This window comes from Rhopalosiphum maidis, chromosome 4 (assembly GCF_003676215.2).
Source record: "Rhopalosiphum maidis isolate BTI-1 chromosome 4, ASM367621v3, whole genome shotgun sequence".
NCBI classification, from domain to species: domain Eukaryota; kingdom Metazoa; phylum Arthropoda; class Insecta; order Hemiptera; family Aphididae; genus Rhopalosiphum; species Rhopalosiphum maidis.
Window position 1 is genome coordinate 1,008,409 of NC_040880.1, and position 19,141 is coordinate 1,027,549.

At 28.2% G+C, this 19,141-nt stretch overlaps 5 protein-coding genes across 11 annotated transcripts in view; 3 read left to right on the plus strand and 2 right to left on the minus strand.

Annotated features, from left to right (window-relative positions):
• The first annotated feature begins 20 nt into the window (after window positions 1–20).
• On the plus strand, window positions 21–5,479 carry LOC113557559. Of its 4 annotated transcripts, none has more exons than XM_026963149.1 (11): window positions 21–359; window positions 2,721–2,890; window positions 2,947–3,048; window positions 3,141–3,443; window positions 3,499–3,612; window positions 3,672–3,980; window positions 4,044–4,187; window positions 4,258–4,560; window positions 4,624–4,893; window positions 4,980–5,151; window positions 5,215–5,479. In XM_026963149.1, exons 2-11 carry the CDS (start codon window positions 2,737–2,739, stop codon window positions 5,372–5,374), a joined length of 2,031 nt encoding a protein of 676 aa, XP_026818950.1. In that variant the 5' UTR covers window positions 21–359; window positions 2,721–2,736; the 3' UTR covers window positions 5,375–5,479. The 4 variants fall into 4 exon arrangements, with proteins under 4 accessions (XP_026818950.1, XP_026818940.1, XP_026818955.1 ...); XM_026963139.1 differs by having other exon boundaries at window positions 24–359; window positions 4,965–5,151; XM_026963154.1 differs by having other exon boundaries at window positions 24–359; window positions 2,721–2,851; window positions 4,965–5,151.
• On the minus strand, window positions 5,421–12,598 carry LOC113557587. The gene is made up of 7 exons (XM_026963162.1): window positions 11,731–12,598; window positions 10,354–10,488; window positions 6,816–7,159; window positions 6,608–6,726; window positions 6,264–6,528; window positions 5,818–6,134; window positions 5,421–5,754 (listed from the first exon to the last, which is right to left on the minus strand). Exons 1-7 carry the CDS (start codon window positions 11,840–11,842, stop codon window positions 5,562–5,564), a joined length of 1,485 nt encoding a protein of 494 aa, XP_026818963.1. The 5' UTR covers window positions 11,843–12,598; the 3' UTR covers window positions 5,421–5,561.
• LOC113557594 (ubiquitin carboxyl-terminal hydrolase 22-like) lies at window positions 8,363–10,465 on the minus strand. The gene has a single exon (XM_026963167.1). It carries the CDS (start codon window positions 10,310–10,312, stop codon window positions 8,879–8,881), a length of 1,434 nt encoding a protein of 477 aa, XP_026818968.1. The 5' UTR covers window positions 10,313–10,465; the 3' UTR covers window positions 8,363–8,878.
• Window positions 12,599–12,924: 326 nt separating the features above from the next.
• Window positions 12,925–19,141, plus strand: part of LOC113557604 (neuronal calcium sensor 2) — an 85,318-nt gene continuing 79,101 nt past the window's right edge. The window contains exons 1-3 of one of the 2 annotated variants that reach the window (XM_026963175.1): window positions 12,925–13,062; window positions 13,633–13,692; window positions 14,907–14,959. The gene's annotated coding sequence lies outside the window, so the exon portion shown is untranslated. Of the gene's footprint in view, window positions 13,063–13,632; window positions 13,693–14,906; window positions 14,960–19,141 lie in introns of those variants that run through there. The other variant, XM_026963185.1, reaches the window with a different exon arrangement.
• The window catches only part of LOC113557624 (neurocalcin homolog), an 88,882-nt gene continuing 82,669 nt past the window's right edge, over window positions 12,929–19,141 (plus strand). The window contains exon 1 of one of the 3 annotated variants that reach the window (XM_026963192.1): window positions 12,929–13,062. The gene's annotated coding sequence lies outside the window, so the exon portion shown is untranslated. Of the gene's footprint in view, window positions 13,207–19,141 lie in introns of all 3 variants that reach the window. The other 2 variants (XM_026963201.1, XM_026963196.1) reach the window with 2 other exon arrangements.

Here is a 19,141-nt window from a genome sequence, read left to right on the forward strand (position 1 = left end):
CCATGGAAAAAGCGCGAGCTTTACCGAGTGTACTGGACGTATCCGTCACGCCCCAACGGTACGTTATGTTTGCACTGTTTGCAGTTTTCGCACTGTTGACGACTGTACTTGTATTGCCGTGTTAAGTTTATAACATTAAAACATAGCATAGTTAGACCGTTCAAGAAAACAGAAAACGACGCATATCGCCGTATCATCACAGTTCCAATATAATTATTCGATTCTAGCTGGTTTGAACTCTGAAGGTGATTGACGCTACGCTAGACACCGCTCGTTTTATTAAACGGCCAGCCTGGTCTACGTCGAAAACGTCCCGATGTGTGCCGACATATTCGACCTGAAGTAAACAGCACGGTCCCGTGAGTATCGCATCGTCTCGTGACAGTCCGCCATCCTAATAATAGCAATAATAACGATTTTTTTTTATGTTCTGCTTTCGGCTAATCATTAGCTTGTTCTATCGACTATTTATTTTCTATATTCTATCCTCCCACGCAGGATCCAGTACTCGGAACGTTTTCAATCGTGATTTCTCGTCGCGATTTCTCAGTTTAAGAAAGTATGAGTGTTATTATTACCTTTATTACTGTTTTCTTAAGACCTCGGTTGTATAATTTTTTTGTTACTTTTAAATATTGAACTAATGACATTAAAATAACATTGGTTAAATAAAAAAATCTTAATTATTATTTTCTCATTTATTATCTTTATTAAATATTGTAATAAAAAATAGTTTTAAAAATTGCTAGGTATATGTTTTCTTAAATAATTATTGCACTAACTAGGTGTCTAAACATACACCAAGACATTGATACTATTTTTTTTATAATATTGATTACAGTTAATTAGTAATTACTTTTAATAATAATTAATGCTATATACCAGTAGTACCTATATTATATTAATAGATTTTAATTAGTATGGTATTACTTTGTAAATTATAATTTAATAAAATATTATATATTGCAAGTTATTATATCAAATACCCATAAAAAAAAATTTATGAAATTAACCATTAAGAGGATGTCATACTAGCATGTATTGTCTCTGTCTTATGAACGTAAGACATAGCAAATTTATGTTCAGCAGATTCAGTTTCTTAATTTTTAAATGAGTTATAGTTATGTAAAATATTAAAACTTAAAAATGCTCGTAACTCGCTTAAAAATTAAAATATCAATAAAAGCCTATGAGATGCCCTAGATAATATTATTACTTCTAAGTTTGATAATAGGTAAATTGACTCTAATATTAAAGCTAACAGCATAAAGTTGAATCTGCTGAACGTAAATTTGCTATGTTGTATGTTAGTAAGACAGAGACAGCATATGCGGGTATGACATCCTCTTCAGAAAATTCAATTTTTTTCATTGATTTATCATAATAGTTTTATATATTTTAATCATGAATACATTTTGTATTATTTTGCTGTTCCTTTTTAATTACATCCTTATTAAAATCAATTTTAAACATAAATATTTTATACTTTAAAAAAATTGTATGTTTAACCTATTTTTAAAGCTATAATAATAACATTTAAATTTTAATATAATATTATTAATGGTAATATAAACTATTACCATGTCAAACACATAAATCTTATTACAAACCATATGTTTATTTATGGAATTCTGTATAGTAATTAGTAATGGGGAATGATTATATTTTGTTACACCATTGTTTTTAGGAGCGTCAAAATCTATTTATTTTAATGGTGCAAAGTATAAAAATTAATTACCACTTTCAAAGTTAGAACTAGTGCTATCACATTTAAATTTTTTTTAATGAAGGCGATGCTAAATAATGACTGGGCCTCATGGTTATATTGTGAATTCAACCACCATAAAGCCATACAATTAGTATATTTCTAAGATTTACAAAGTAAAATGTCAATTCTCCCACCCAACCATCCGGCACCTACCACCATAATTAAATACATGGGACCCTATAAAAGTATGTATTTGGTGCTATAGAGGCATAGACATTATGTTAGTAATTTAATATATTAATTCCACGAAACTTACAGTCTCATGGTCTAAAAAGAAATATTTAATATGGTAAAACTTTAGTTGATGGTCATTTTTATTTTGGCCCTGTCAAGTGTTATGAGACAAATATATTAATACCTCTATATAGCGAGCACTTTAAATAACAGTCAAATTATAAAAAAATAATAAGTAGGTGGTTTTGTTCTAATTATTTATGGCAGTTTATAATTATCTTATTGAACTTTAAAAAACTATCAATATTTTTAATTTTAATATACACACATATTATATATGTAAATAACTCTAGTTATAAATACATTTTTTAATTTGTGTATATTATTGTGTATGTATTTGGTTTTTTTTACACATTATGTAGCGGTTATCTGGAAGTATTGAACTTCTATTAACACTTACCTCTGTAGGATCGCCACCTATAAATAGTGGTCATTATTTCTAGTCCCTTCAGTGACCATTTCATGGAAGTTTTACTATATAGAGATTCTTAAAATAGAATTTAATATATTTGGTTCTAAAAAAATATTTTTTAAAAAGAACATTTCATTAAATGGAATTTTTACTGTATAACTTAATTTATTTATTCATTTTTAAAAGAAATATACAATCTGTACTTGAAAATAGAATTTATCTAATTTACTAAAAGAAATCACCCAAAATTGATAATTCCTGTTGGTTTTTTTTTTTAAATTAAATCAATGACTTTTTTGTTTATAGATAATGATTATTTCCCATGCCAAATAAATTATGTTTAATTCAGAATTCTTGTGATATTATGGTCAATGATACAGATTACCAACAATTAAATATCAACGCAGATACAATGTTAGACAATGATTACGAACCTGGTAATTTATTTTTAAATTTTATATACACCAACAGCAATGGTAAGAAAAAAATATAATTAAGTAAAAAAAAAAGTATTTATAAATATTTATTTCAGTTTTGGTAAATGAACAAGAAGGAAATAATTTTGATAACTACGAAAACAATGAAGTAGTGCAAGAAATTTATGAAAGTGATATTAATATTGAGCAACCTAACAGTAAGTTATGTAACTTTATAATTTTTGATTATACATAAAAGAAAAAGCAACAATTTTAATTTATATATATGTTATGTTATGTTGTGTTATAGACATTTGGGACGATAATTCAATCCGTTACTTAATTTACTGTTGGAGTCAATTGAGGGATCAGTTTGCAAATTGTCCAGATAAAAAGAAGGAAACACTATGGCAACATGTGTCAGAGCGTTTGGTGGATCATGGTTTTTATTTTGATGCACAGGCGTGTGACATTAAATGGCGTAGTCTTAAAAAAGTTTACATGTACAATAAAACCCGTAATTGTAAAAAAGATGGAAATAAACACCAAGTTACTTGGAACCATTATTCTGAAATGGATAAGGCTATTAAAGGGATTCCTTATGATATTTCAGGTACAATGATATATGAGTTGTTAGTTTTTAAATTTTATACTAAATGTTTTTACAGATATCGAAAATGATGATGACGATGTTGATAACAATGGTGAAAATGAAGATGATGACGACTCAACAAGAGAAAATGTAGATAACATTGGGGAATATGAAAATACTGATTCAACTAGTAAATAAAATATATTTAATTACTTTGAGTGGTTTTATTATACTTAACTATATTGATAGGAAGTTATGTTGATAAATGTCAATGGACAGTTGATTCAACTAGGGAATTGATTCGATTGTATGGTAAAGACAGGAAGAAATTTTCAGCTGTCAATCAAGGAGGAAAACATCTGTTGTGGGAAGATATTGCACATCAGTTTTCACAGTTAGGATATCAATATTCAGCTAATAATTGTAACGACAAATGGCGTAATTTAAAAATGACCTATAAAAAGAATAAGCAAAGGGCTATTAAATATGGAACAGAATATGTTAAATGGTGTTATTTTAAAGATATGGACAATATATTTAAAAACACTCCAGAAGAATGTAAGAAAACCTATTATATCTAAATAATACCTATTAAAATTAATTTACATTATTCTTTTATAGCTTCCGAACTTAATGATATGATTACAGTATCTTTAATCGATGATGAACTCGTTGATATTAAAAAAGAAAATGAAGATTATGAAAACTTAAATGTTGTTGAAACTAATGAAATTAACGAGGAGGAACCTAATGAATCCCTTAATGGTAATTCATCAAAACAATTATTCAATATTTTTTCTTTTTTATGTCATTTAATACTAAAAAAATGTTATAGCTAGCACATCAGATATATGGACTGAACAAGCAACTAAATGTTTGATTGAGTTATGGGGTCTTTACCGTCCACGATTCTTGTTGGCTGCACAAGGCAAAAAACGTTTACTTTGGAATGAAATTAGTAATCAGTTACGCCAAAATGGCCACAACTATTCTGGTCTAGTATGTGATCGTAAATGGCGTCTCTTAAAAGCAAATTATGTAAAAAGAAGAGAAAAATATAAAAAACTGGGAGTGAACAGTGTAAAATGGCAATACTACCATGATTTAGACAGGTTACTTGGAGTGCCTGCTGAAAGTAGTAAGATATTGTAATTTCCAATTACTAGTTTGGTGCATTTGTATTTTAACTTTATGTTTATAGTTTCCTGGAGTATGGACTCGACTATGTGTTTGATAGATTGCTTTGATAACCATAAAGAAAAGTTTATGAATGCAGCAACTGGAGAAAAGCTCTTAATATGGAAACAAATATCAGAAGAAATGTCTCAAAATGGTTTCAATTATACTCCCAGAGCTTGTGACAACAAATGGCGTACACTGAAAAATCGTTATAACAAAAATAGAATGCGAACAAACAGGAATAAGAAAGTAATTTGGGTGTACTACAATAAAATTGATTCTGTACTTAGAGGTAAATTATTAATTTTTATTATTATTGTTTATAAAAATTCTTGAATCAGAAATAAATAATCAAACTTTTAGAAATTAATAAAAAAGGTTTGAAAGATGAATTTGATAATGGTGACGAAAATAATCAAGCAACTGAAGTTAATGAATTAGATGAACATAATTACATCAGAACATCCAAACCAAGTTGTTCCAATAAAACAAATCCCATCTCTGAACTACAGACAATGTTTAGGTTGAGAAATAAGGAATTTGACCAAAGGTAATAAATGCAAGTTTATTACTAGTTTAATTTATTTATGAATATCTGTTTTTATCTTTAAAGGTTGAAGGAAATGGAGGATAATCTTAACAGCAGAGAAAAAGTATTTGAAGGACTTCAATTGCAGATGTTAGAAGCTCTTAAAAAATCAAATGAATTAGAAACACACAAGTTGAAACTGTTGGAACAATTAGTTTCAAGATTACCACCCCACGACTCTTAGTTCATAAATGTACATATAAATCAAGAATATTATCATAATATTATTTCTGTGTATAAATATTTATCTTTAATTAATAATTACAATTCTATCATAATTCAATGTTTACTTTGTTGGTTAATTTTATTTACTTAAATTATATACATTTGTACAATGTTGTATTAAACAATTAACCTGTGGTTTATAGAACTCAAGATTTAATTTTGGAGCATATTTCTCGGCGTTTTTGAACACTATACTCATCATAATAATCACATTTAAAAGTACAGCACTCGTAAGGCGGACAGTGTATGTCATCATTGTTACCTAAACATAGGTTGTGCAAGCAACAGGCTGCAAATATTAGTATGGCAAATTTGTCTTGTCCCCATAAATCTAAGCATCTATTAAAAAAAAAAAAAGTCAATTCATGTCAGGTTAGTGTTGGTATTTGATTTTGTACGTACAACAGTCTTGTGAAACGCCCCAAGAGTTTTCCAAACGCCAACTTTATAATGTTTAATGGTACCTCAATGGCATTATTGTAGGTATTTTGTGATATTGTATTACAAGTATCACCGGAAAATGGAGTCATTAAATTGGGTAGAAGGGGAAAACAGCATTGTCCGACAATATGACTCCAGCTGTTTGGAAACAGTGTGTCTGGATCATTAAGAATCATTTCAGCTAATGGACTCTCTAGAAATGTTGATGTGGTAACTGATGATTTGAGCAAATAACTGGTGAAAACATTATAAAACTGATATCTGTTGTTACAAACGCACTGAAAATAGATAGCATTCAATACAAATGAGTTACATATTAATTATATGTTCATAATTTTATACTATTGCGCCATCTGCCTTTTTTTTTTTAATAATACATAAATAAAGGTAAAATGTTGTTGTCTAACCTGAATTGCGATTGAAGATCCATCTTTGGTGTGTTTGGATGGATTGGCTGTGCAAGTTTTTTTCAAGTCAACCATTCCAATGACACCAAGTATATCAGGAAAATGATTTCCAGGCATTTCGTTGAATGCTTTTATTTCTGAATCGGCTTGTTGATTGATCGGCCAATAGATAAGTTCACCCATACGTTTAAACAATGTATTTGTAACGTCATTAACACATTTATGAGCTGTGCTAATAGCGATATTAAATTTTGATCCAATTTCCCTAAATAAAATAAATTGACTTATATATTTACAGAATGTCCAAAGTGCCAAATGCAAAAATTGTATTAAAGCAATTATACTTGTAACTCAGAACAGTTCCCAAATATGTTAGAGTAACCAGCAATTGTTTTTCAACATCTATTTCAGTCCTCTTGTATGCCATACTTCCGTATTCTTGCATTAAATGACGGCAAACTATCTGTGAAATATATAGGTACATCACACTTTGTATGATTTGGACATAATGAAAAGAGATGTGTTTTATTTGATATGAAATTGATAAATTACTTGAAATGAACTTCTGGTGATAAAAAACTGATTTTTGAAATTTGATTCTTCTAATTGTGTAAATTGTAAAATCAATGGACCAATAGATGATGACATTATTTCTTTGTCCTTGGGGTCAACTCTGTCTTTGTTGTCATCCTCGTGCTTTTGGTCAATTGCGCTCTTGGGGTCATCTCTATCTTTGTGATCATCCCTGTTCTTGTGGTCTTTTCTATTAATAGCTTGCAGAGGCTTGGACGGAGTTTGACAACTATTGACTCCCAAACACGATAATACAACTTCTACTTCCAACTGTGTGTTTATTACCTTGGAGTGCAAAATTGTGTTGAGCAATTTTTTACTATCTAGAAATATAAATATCAAGTTGTAAGTTAATATTTTTGATATTTGTATATGGTGTACCAATAAAAATGATTAAAGATATATATGTATATATTACAAGGTGATTAATTTAGTACCTAGATTGATTTTAGTGATGTCTGCTGGTAATGATGTTTGTAATACATAGTAAGCTGACAACCACGAAATACCAAATGAATCATGTAGTTAATGGCATAAATTAGGAAACAAATTTGTATTGCTTTATTTATATATTTTTTTTATCTATGCATAAAAAAAAAAATGAATAAGTTGGGTATCGTCTTTCATCAGAATAATTTATTTCATTATAGAGTATAATGTTCTCAGTTGATTAATAAACACTAAAAAACCACTGGTAATCTATAGTTAATTATTTATACATTATAATGTGAAAAATAAACACTATACATTTCAATAGGAAGTTGATATTAAGCATGTTATTATAGCGACATGTTTGAAAATATGTATAACTCCAAGTACTCACATATAATACCTCAAAATATTATTCTTTTGAATTTTACTTTGTATTATTAATTTTTGAATGTTAAGCACTGATTAATAAAATATTATTCTAATCAATACTATGCTTCTTTTATAAATGTATACATAGGTATTATCCGATAAATTTTAATGGTTAGTTACTCTGAGATATCATATCATATTAATATTTTATTCAGTATAAAACAGTTAAATATTTAAAAAATAAATTAAATGTGTTTATTAATTCTTTTTGCATCCAGATACTGTATTTATATTTATACTTTTAGATTATTTGTTAATTCCTGAAGAAACATGGTATTTATTATAAGGATGGCCAACCCTATATAGTTGGGAGCAAAAGGGAAGATAAAAAGAATAAGACTTACAACTATAACCAAGAAATGTTATTAAAATAATAAGATGTATTAAATAAATTAAACACTGTTGTGTTTTGGAATATATCTTATTCAAAGACATAATATACATTTTATTCATAGACAACTTGCTGTACTTATCGCAGTTTGTAATATTTACATAGGTGAAATAATTAGGAATTGGAAGTTCAACTTATCTATATGTAGGTTAAGATTTATCTTAACATATACAAATAAAAATAAATAATATCAGATATTCATACTTAGTTTTTAATTTAAAATTACATTGAACTCAATTGAAAAATATTATATAAAAAAGAAAACAAATTAAATACAATTAATACTAAATGAGGGTAATACGTGGTTTATGATTTTAAATAGTAAGGTAATTCTAATACCACATTTTAAATTGGTAAGTATACCGTTTATCTAAAAAGGAAACTTAAGATTATACAGGCGAAAAAAAAAATTATTACCTAGACGTTCACCCTTAAAGTTTAATTCTATTAAGTTTGTTCTGTATAGTATAGTATACATAAATGGCAAAAGTAAAAAAAAGTAAAATATAAATTATAAATATCACAAAATAAAAAAAATATCACATGGTATGTTTTGAAAGAAAACAATAATATTATAATTAAAAGTACACAAAAAAGAGACCAAATCATCAGTTTTAATTAGCTAGGAATAGAAAAAATATTGTCAATTAAATTTAAAACAAAAAAAAAAAACTATATAATTTAAAATTTAAAAAATATGTATGCTAGTATAAGCTATTATAAATCTATAGACTTAAATATAAATTATTTACATCTTTAATTATTTAGCAATATTCACATGATATTAATATTAATAGAAATTCATGAACTCTTTATGGTAGAATAATAGGTATGCTGGACTTCTCAATATGTCTTCAAATTGTACTAATCTAACAACATTATCATTACATTGATACCAATGGCCCATATGTTGTATGTAAGACAAATAATGTCCTCCATTTAGTAGACCTTCATGACAAATCACAGCATATAGTTTATAGATGGATTCACGTGAAGCAAAACACTCATCAATGAAGGCACTACCCGTCACAGTTTTTTTCTTAATAAATTTGTTCATATCTAATGTTTCTGGAAATTCAACAAATGTAGTAATTTTATTTGAAACATTGTCTGACGGCTGTCCAAATCTTTTTAAAATAAAACATAAAACCACTGGTAAATGTTTTAAAATAAGCTGTTTGGTCGATAACTTTTTTGTTTGGCAATTTGTACAATCCAAATCGTTTAACAATTCTATCTGGCCAAATTGTTCTAAGCATGCAGTTAACGTTATGTTTGTTGGATATTTTCCTTTTTCATCCATTGAAAAGTAAATAGGAATATCATTGATTATGTCAATTTTAGATGACACATTGTTACAGCTCTGGCAAACAATGTCACTTTGCAAAACTCCTTTAAAAATTTTATGGATGATACACTGGCAGTTTTCCAGATGTTTTATATCTTTGTCATTTTCATTTTGTATTATCGCCTGTTTGTGTATGATATCCAATATGGCTATGAAACATTCGTGTGCATCATGTTGTAAAGCTGATGCCATATACCAAGTGTTATCCCAAAAGATTTTCAACAACTTTTGCAAGCTAATTACATTGACTTGCAACATGTAAGATTGCTGGTATATTCTGCCAATTTCACATGTTATACATCGACTGGGCTCCTTTAGAAACGGGCATATGTGCTGGTCAGAAAGAACATAATTTCGTAACATTGGTGTATGCATTAGTACTTGCAGTACACTGTTCAAAAAACATGTATTACCCAAGTTGATGAATCCTGGAACCGGAGTAGCACTATCAATATATTCAATTTCTTTACTTTTTCTCAGCAAGACAATGTCTTTTGTCTGTAAGGATTTATTTTTATAACAATACAATTCCTTATTCAACGTGTCTGCTAAAGTCATAATTTCGCCATCATAGGTATAGTCATCACAGTGAGCACAGAAAATATGACTAAAAGTTAAGTTTATACCAAAACTATGCTGAGTATTCTTGAAATGTTCAAGAAAGTGTGTGGGACATGCAAAACACACACAATATAAACATGACAATAATCGCGCACCTTCAAATTTACACTCATGACATGAGGCTAGTTTTTTTTTAGCACGTATTGAATCATCAGACTGACAAGATATAAAATTTAAATGAACAATACGATAATTATTCAATAACTCCTCATTCTTTCTTTGGACTAAATGTTCACAACCAATAACTGAATCCATTTTAAGGTAATAATTGATAAATGTTTAAATCAATAACTTACTATTGATGTTAGTTATTCTCATTGATTGGCTTAAATGCACATAGTTGAATATTTCCTTTTTACTCTGCCCCAACTCCAACAATAAGTATTCAGATAAGATGTCATTAGTATTTTTGTCAGTTAATGTTTTGTAATCTGTAAAAATATAGATAATGTTAGATTGTGATTGATTTTATAATAACAAAACATTTAGTAAATAAATACACTAGAAATACATTTTTTTTAATTTGTTATTTATTTAAAAAATTGTATGTTTAACTATAATACATATCATTAGATATTTTATAAATGAAACGTAACAAAGATATTTAGAAAGGTATAAAAAACAAAAATAAAAGTAGTAAAGATAATATTTATTAAATTAAATGTCTTCATTAATGAAGTCCTAATAATTAAAATGATTTATTGACATTGGCATTTCTTATGGTTTCTACAACTATATTTTTAATTTGATGATTTTGTTCTGTTGCTGTTTGATTTAAAATGAGTAAATAATAATAAAAACTTGCAATTAATTCAAACTAATAACAAAACAAAATACAAACTTTGCTAAACGAACTAAAGATTAAAAGAGAGAACAAAACACTACTAAACAAGCATTTACTCTGTATTTACATTTAATAAAAATAATTAATTTTTCAAAATATATAATTAGTAAACGATTATATTTTTTGAGTTAATTAATAGTAGTAATGTAATATACCTACCAATTGAACAAAATTACTCACATTTCTAAGGTATAATAGACCAAATAATAACTTAAAGTTATTTAAAACAAATATCTATGTATAAGTAAATAATAATTCAAGTTGAATTGAATTTGGATGATTAAATTGAAGATATATAATATATTTAATGTATAAGTATTTTAAGTATAGTATAGTTGACAAAAAAAATATTATCTGTCTGCATAGTTTAGATAACAATCCTAGATCATAAACTACAATTATAATATAAAAATAGAATATTTAATAGTTTTATAAAAGTATTTAAATTTATTATCGAGTACAGCTTTAGTTATAATGTGGATAACCTTAACTCTATATGGGGCATTAACTATGAGATCATGGAGAGGGTCACTTTTTAACTGTAGAATAATGCAGTAGCACTGCAAATTAGATAATAATATAACTACAACAAACATGATTACTCAGAATACAAATGTAGTATGTGAGCCATGTTAAACATATCTCCAAGCGAATTTTAGCAATGGAATCTATAAAAACTTTAGCTTACTCTAATGAGTTTAAAATTGCAGCAACATCAATAGAACAAACCAAGATTTATCGAGTGGAACAATTATTTTTTATTGCAATTTCTGTTTTGTAGAAACGCACCCACATCAGCATAGGAATTTATAACGGTGGTTGCACTTACCCGCTATCATTTGTTGTTGTCCTGACGGCGTATCGACCACCGCACTTGTTCCGCTGGAACGATAGACGTCGCCGCGTCCAGACAATCTGTTACCGTCACTGTTGTCGGACATTACACACAATCTTGAGTCACAAATGACGCACGCAGATCGCACAACTGAAAGCTGCTACGCGTGAAAGGGTGGAAAAAAGTCTGGGGAGATTGTCCAATCGGAAGGGAAACGTAAAAAATCCAATAACTAAACGTACACAAACCGGTGGTGGTATCGACTGTTATCACAAAACTCTTCGATAGCAGCTGTCTATCCGCGTGCCAATGTTATTATAATTCTATGTAGTATGAATAATCTCAATCCTAGCGTACTCAAATGCGTGTGTATATATATATAAACTATTATTACTATATGTATTTATATAATCAACTATAATACGTCACACGACACACGACGTGTTTATATATAACAATAATAATCGTATGCGTCGTAGAGATAAACGTCTATAATCGTGGATGGCCAGACGTAAAAAACACGTCATGCGAACACATAATATTAAGGAACGTAAGTGCGGGTCGCGGGCGCCGCCGCCGATCAGCTGCTGCTGATGTTGTTGTCATCGTTGTCGCTTGTTAGTTGTTCAAAAATACTATGAAATTCTTTTGAGAAAAACGGCAGCAGCCGTCGGAAACCATAAGGGAAAACTAGCGATAAAATTTACTGAAACCGTTTCGTCCCCAACTGAGAGTCTGTGAGTGAGATATGTGTTCTAGAGTTCTGTAAACGACGAAAATATCGTTAGCTACAGCCGATTTATTTTTAAACCTAGTGGATACCGCAACTGTCGTTGCCGCCTCACGCACCTCACCCAGCGTACAAACACGATACGTCGTTCGTCACTATGGGCCGTCCCACTCCTCCACTACCGTGGTCTTTTGCACGGCTGATACCGCAGTCACCTTCGTCACCGCCGCCGCAAATGTTGACTGGAGGGGACGACACTGTACGCATTTGTTTTGGTTCATCGTTTTTAATCAGCCGCCGCCGCCCGATCAGTGCGCGTATTGTGATAACGGTACGCGATATTTGCGACGAGAGTTGTTTCTCCAACGCGCCGTAGTAGTTGTAGTAGTTACCTAGTGGGAATCGAAATTGAAAACTGAAAAGTGCAGGTGCTTGCGTATTTGTCGGTTTTCATCGTTGTCGTTGTCGTCGTTGGTTGCTGTCCAGTTTCGATTGATATCCATTTCCGCCTGTTGTCGGTCTATTGGTTTTTTCCTGATCGCCGCATTACCGTCCAGTTTGTCTATCAAGTCTACTAAGTGCCGAGCTATTCCATGGTAATTCCCCGGGCACCCGTTAGGCTGACAGTTTTCCCCGTCCAAGTTGCTGTACTCTGGTAATTGTCACCAGGAGGCTGTGCTTGTGGTGTGCGGTGGACCTCTGTTGGTTAACCCACAGACTGATCGAGGTTTTCTTTATCGGTACTTAATCCATTTCTATATTTTCACCGTCTTTCCAGTTAATGCATATTATAAAGTCTGATAAAGAAAATCAAGTTTAGTACTAAGAATAGGTATTTGTTTATGAAATAATCTGTTTGGATTGGTTTTCTTTCCAGTTTACTTTAAAAAACATCAGAGCAGTTGAGACGTTATTTAACACCTTATTTTCTCATAGCATTTGTTTTAAACACTTAAAATTCATTAGTATTAAATTAATTATCTTGTTTAATTATGTAGTATAATTAGTTATTTATTGTATTCCAGTCTATAATTTATTTCTAAGCATTTCTTGTATTTTTACCTTAATTATGTTGCTTAAATATTAAGTTAACTATGTAAACTAATTAGATGTAGAACTTTTATTGTTATGTACCTATTTGTAAATAATGTGTGATATCACAATAGATGTTTCTATGATTTCTCTACCATTTCCATCTAATGGCTATCAACAAACATAAACAAAATGTAAGTATATATGTTTTGATAACATTATTTTATTAATGTTATTTTGTGTTTATTTTAAAGGGACATATACATATTATTTGTTTCTATTGATGTAATAAAACAGTCAAATTAATATTTTTTTATTTATGTTTGCCTCATTATTGGTATTTAACAGTTTGAAAAGTAGTTGTCTCAGTGATGTTTAATATTGGCACCAATCGATATACTATATATATTGCTAATTATACTCTTGATATTCTAATAGGTATACTGTAATGCTCTTGCCAACAGCACATAAAGACAATAATTTTATTTTAAGCATCACCTATCAACAGCATGTTTTCATGATAATTTATGCAATTCCAATATTTGAATGTATATGGCAGAATACCAGTTTACTTAAAAAAAAAAAAAATAATGTGCACAATCTTATACATTTTCAATATTATTTCAATATTTCTTCTTTGAATACTTACATATTTTGTTATAGTCATAAAGTCTCGAGAAATGTGCAGTGTAAATACTGAGTACCCACAAATTGTTTGTTGATACAGTTGGTGTTACAGCGTGACTAGCTCGGTTTACATATCTACAGGACAGGTGCTATGTACTCACTAGTGGTTTTTTTTTTAATAGCAAATTCATTATATGCTAATATACAAATTACCCATGCATAGTAAATACCTAGACACCTAGTATAGGTACTATAAATTTGAAAAAATTAAAAAAAATATATTCTCTTTATATTTTACAATTCATTGGTATTTTTTAAAAATAATTACATAAAAATTGTAATTATATGAATATTAAACTTGCAAATCATAGTTTTTTGCTAAGGAAAATATATGTAATTTAAATGATGAGATTTTTTTAAAATTTCAATTTTTACCATTCTTTGTAAAATTTAGATAAAATAATATTTTATCAACAAATAGAGTAATTTGTGAATGCTACCTCCATTAGAATTAATTCTTAAACCAGGTTATACATTTATAATATAACATATATTTATTATTTATGTATATTGTTTTTGGATACATCTGAGAAAAATATTATTAGTTGTGCCACTGTTAAAATTTTCAATGCACCTTATTACAATAAATAATGCGCTTAATGCTATTATATTTGATTTAATATATTAATATTGTCTTATATGTTAACAATAATTTTCTTAATTAATATTTATATTTAATTATCAACATTAATAAACATATCCATATATATATATTTTATAGAGACCTCTCAGACGTGCGTCATTAGCCCGACGATGAGAAAAAAGATAAAATTGGTAAGTGTTTTTATTTTTTTCTAGATAAGATAAAACGAGTCTAATTCTTTTAAATGGTTCTATTGGTACTATTAAGTTTTATATATAACTTATATATATTATATAATGCTTTATCTCCGTTAAATAAAGTAAAAAAGTAAGCTTTTTCGCACAGTTGATCGCCAGATAGCGTAATAGTTTACATGTAATAATAACCTTAACAAGTAATAACTAATATTTTGCATTTTCACTATTGTATTTAATTTTTATTGATTGCAAAACTAAAAAAATAGGGCGTCTAGCTAGGACTTTTTTAGGGGGCGTTGTAATTGTATATTCCACTAATTTCATCATATTAATAATATCAAATTAATTTCGATTAATTATTAGAACCATATGAAAACATTTTGTAGAAAATTAAATCATATAGTAAATACATATATATCTTGCGTAAATACTACCGATGGAGGGTTGGAGGATGTTTCGATATCCAAAACATTACTTTGGCTACGTCACTGCAGCTAAAGATCACCTGCATTATAATTAAGGCTCGGAAGTTTATGACCTTAAAATATTAAAAAATAACTTAAAAAAAAAAAGCAAATATGACATAAAAATGACAAAAAATGTACTTAAAAAATAAAAATAAAATAAAAAAATTACAAATATAGTAGACGTAGACGAGCATTAACCGACGTTTTAATTTTCGGAATTTCGAAAATATTACGAAAAATAATACAATTTAGGTACCATAATATTCACTACAACACGACAACGACGACTGTAATAGGTGAAATAAACTCATCTCAATTAACTAATTTCAAAGTTTTAAGTAAGTTATCGGCAAGAAATAATAAGAAGTCAATTAATGTGAAATCAGAAAAAATTACTAAAAATGTGGGAAAATTACCTAAAAAGTAAAAAACACCAAAAAATACAAAAAAAAAATTAGTTGTTCAGATTCACATGCTAATGAAACACATTTATGGTCAGGAGAGCATCGTCTAAAAAGTTCCAAAAAAAAAAAATGCAAAATGCATCAACTTCCGAGCCCTAGTTATTATAATAATCAAAAACATCTTGGTTCGAGTTTGACATAAAAATTTAATTAGTTTTTTCAACTTCTAATAACGTCAATTATAATCAAACATATTGCGAAATTGTATGCCTTGTTGAAATATAGTTGATGAAAGGAGGGTTGTAGGTAGTTTAATGGTTACGTTATTTACACAATTTGGTAGTATGGCCTAAGATCTACTAACCTAGTCATGTGACGTATTAACCTCAACTTTGAAAATTGATACTTTGCTAACCAAGTCAAAAATTCGTAAAAGTCACATGAAAATAGTTTTTAACTTTGCATTATCATTAATCATGATGAATTGAAATTTCACGTAGGATAAAACGTCAGGTAACTGTAAATATGTAGTAACGATATTTGGTAATTATGTTTTTATTATAAATCATTGTACATGTAATCAATGGGAAGTATAAATTGAATATCTTGAAACCCATAGGCGGAGATTTGATTGAATTTTAGGGGAATTTAAAATTTTATTTTAACCTAACCTAACCGGGCTTAAATCTTTCTTTGCAAAATAAGCCGTGGGAGCTTTGCCCCCACACCCCTCATTAGTAACAATATTCCATATTGAAAGTAATTGTATTTATATGTTTAAATCTTTAAATATTATGCAAAATTTTTTTTTTATATGTACTTACTGAGGATTTAAGCGAAACAATTTTAGACCATGCTTATTTCCCTAAATTAATAAACAATTGATTTCAATTTATAGCTTGGGTTATTATTTCTGGTGATCGGATAGTACCGAATTTTCTAACACTACGTATACAGCAACTAGTTATTAAGTTAAGTCATAAAAGTTGTTCGTATCCGTATGTTTTAGATTTTAGTTACTAAAGAGGTATTTGCTTGAAATAAAATCGATCTTTGTTATTAAACTAAAAAAGCTTTCTCTCATTGTTCATAATTTAAAATCTGTTTTTTTTTTTGGTTTTTATTCATGTACAAATTGATCATACCTAATACAATTAAAAATAATTTTTTGTACATATTTTAATGTATCTCTTAACGTATTAATAAATTACATGTATCTTGTCAAAATTATGCTGAATAAATTAAATATTTTTGTCATGTACGTTCTATTTATATGGGGACTTATAGGAACATTTTACAATCAAGTAAAAGTCGGTAACAATTATTTATGGTTAACAAAAATTTGTTTAATTTTAATATTTTTAAATATTAATTTATACTATAATTCAGGGATGGGCAATTGAAAGTTATTAGAGGCCAATTTTTGGAAAATTAAAATTTAGCTGGCCATAGTATATAGAGCAAAAAAAAAGTCATTCAAAATATGCATTTTAATTTAGCATTTATTTTGTTTATAATGTGAATATTAACAGTGAAAAGGTTATTGAAAATAATTAAATATAAATAATACTATTACTAAGTACAAAAAATACTAATATATTAGTATATTAGTATATCAGTATATATTAGTATTTGTATACAAAAAATACTATTTTGAGAACATATGTGACTGCTAATGATAACGCGGCAAAATCAACTTCTATTTCGGAAGAAGAAACACGAAGTAGATGACTTAATGTTTCATCTGTAAGACGATTTCTTTGTTTTGATTTTATTTCTTCATATTTGAAAATGTGTATTCACAAATGTAAGTAGTTCCAAACATGGATAACATTTTTAAAGCAAACTCTCATAAAAGTGGATATTTTACAACAGGTAATTTTTTCTAAAAGCTTACGTCAATCTCTTTTGTAGATGATAATAATGGATCTGTTTACTAATCACATAATTCTAACTGAAGTTATTATATATTTATATTAGCATAATTTTGCCAACCTTGGTTAGGTTGCTTTGGCACCATCGGTCACATTGTCACAACCGATGACATTTTTTAAATCCACCTAATGGTTCAATTGCATTAAATATATCACTTCCTTTGGTAGTTCCATGCAAGGAACATAATTCTAATAGCTCTTCATACACTTCAAATTGTGGAGATATAACTTTAACAAATATCAAAAGTTGATTTACATCTGAAACATCTTTGCTTTCGTCCAGTACAATCGAAAAATACGCACATTTTGCCATTATAGTTTGCAATGTGTTACGAATTGAACTATCACTTATCAGTGTCAACTATACAACGTCTCAATGTGCGTCTTGAAAGTAATATTTTTTCAAATTCACTTGTGTTCATTTATTGTTTTAGCCATTTTTATTGCACAGTTTTTAACAAATTCGCCATCACTCAAAGACTTTTAAGACTTTGCTATTTCGTTAGAAATAACATATGAAGCCAATAAACTTGATTGTTGTGAAGCTGTTGCTTTTGTCATCACATTTTGTTTTCTTTTAAGATCAATTGCAACACTTTCTTGCATCACCAATATATTTTTCATATTTAGATAAATTATTTGTCATATAATGTCTTTTTTAATTGTATTATTTTAAAACTGCAATAACGCTTAAACATACTATACATTGAGGTTTTTTTGCTTGTTAAAAATAAATAAATAATCATTCTCCCACGAGGTGATAAAAGTTCTGTTTTCGTCATCAATTTTACGCTTTTTTTGCGTACATTTGAGCACTACGAAAAACAATACGAAAATAATAAATTCAACGACGATATGACACGAATGTTACAAAGAAACTGTATAAATTGAATAGGTCAGTTCTAATAGCTACGGTTAAAAGCTATATGTATACATATAGTATACATGATAACGATTATTATATCGATAAGATAGAGTATAAGACTATAAATATAGATTATAGAGTATAGACGATTGACTTTAAAATTGTATGATATAATTTGAAAATGTATCGTGGACCAGATAAAAAAAGGTTGTTGACCACCCTGCTATATTTAATTAATTATCATATACGTTTATTATACTATTTTAATTGTTAAAAATAAATAATATTTTTTATTAATTAATTAGTAAAGTTAAATGATACGCTGGACGTTAGAAGAATTATAGTATAATATTCGTTATTAATTATGGAATCCTTATTTTTTTTTATAAATAATTTAAAGTAGATTATGTTATATACTATAAAAAATTTATGTATTTGTAAAGATAAATTAATAATTTAAATAAAGAAATAGAAACTGCATTATTTTATAAAAATTCTTATTAAAA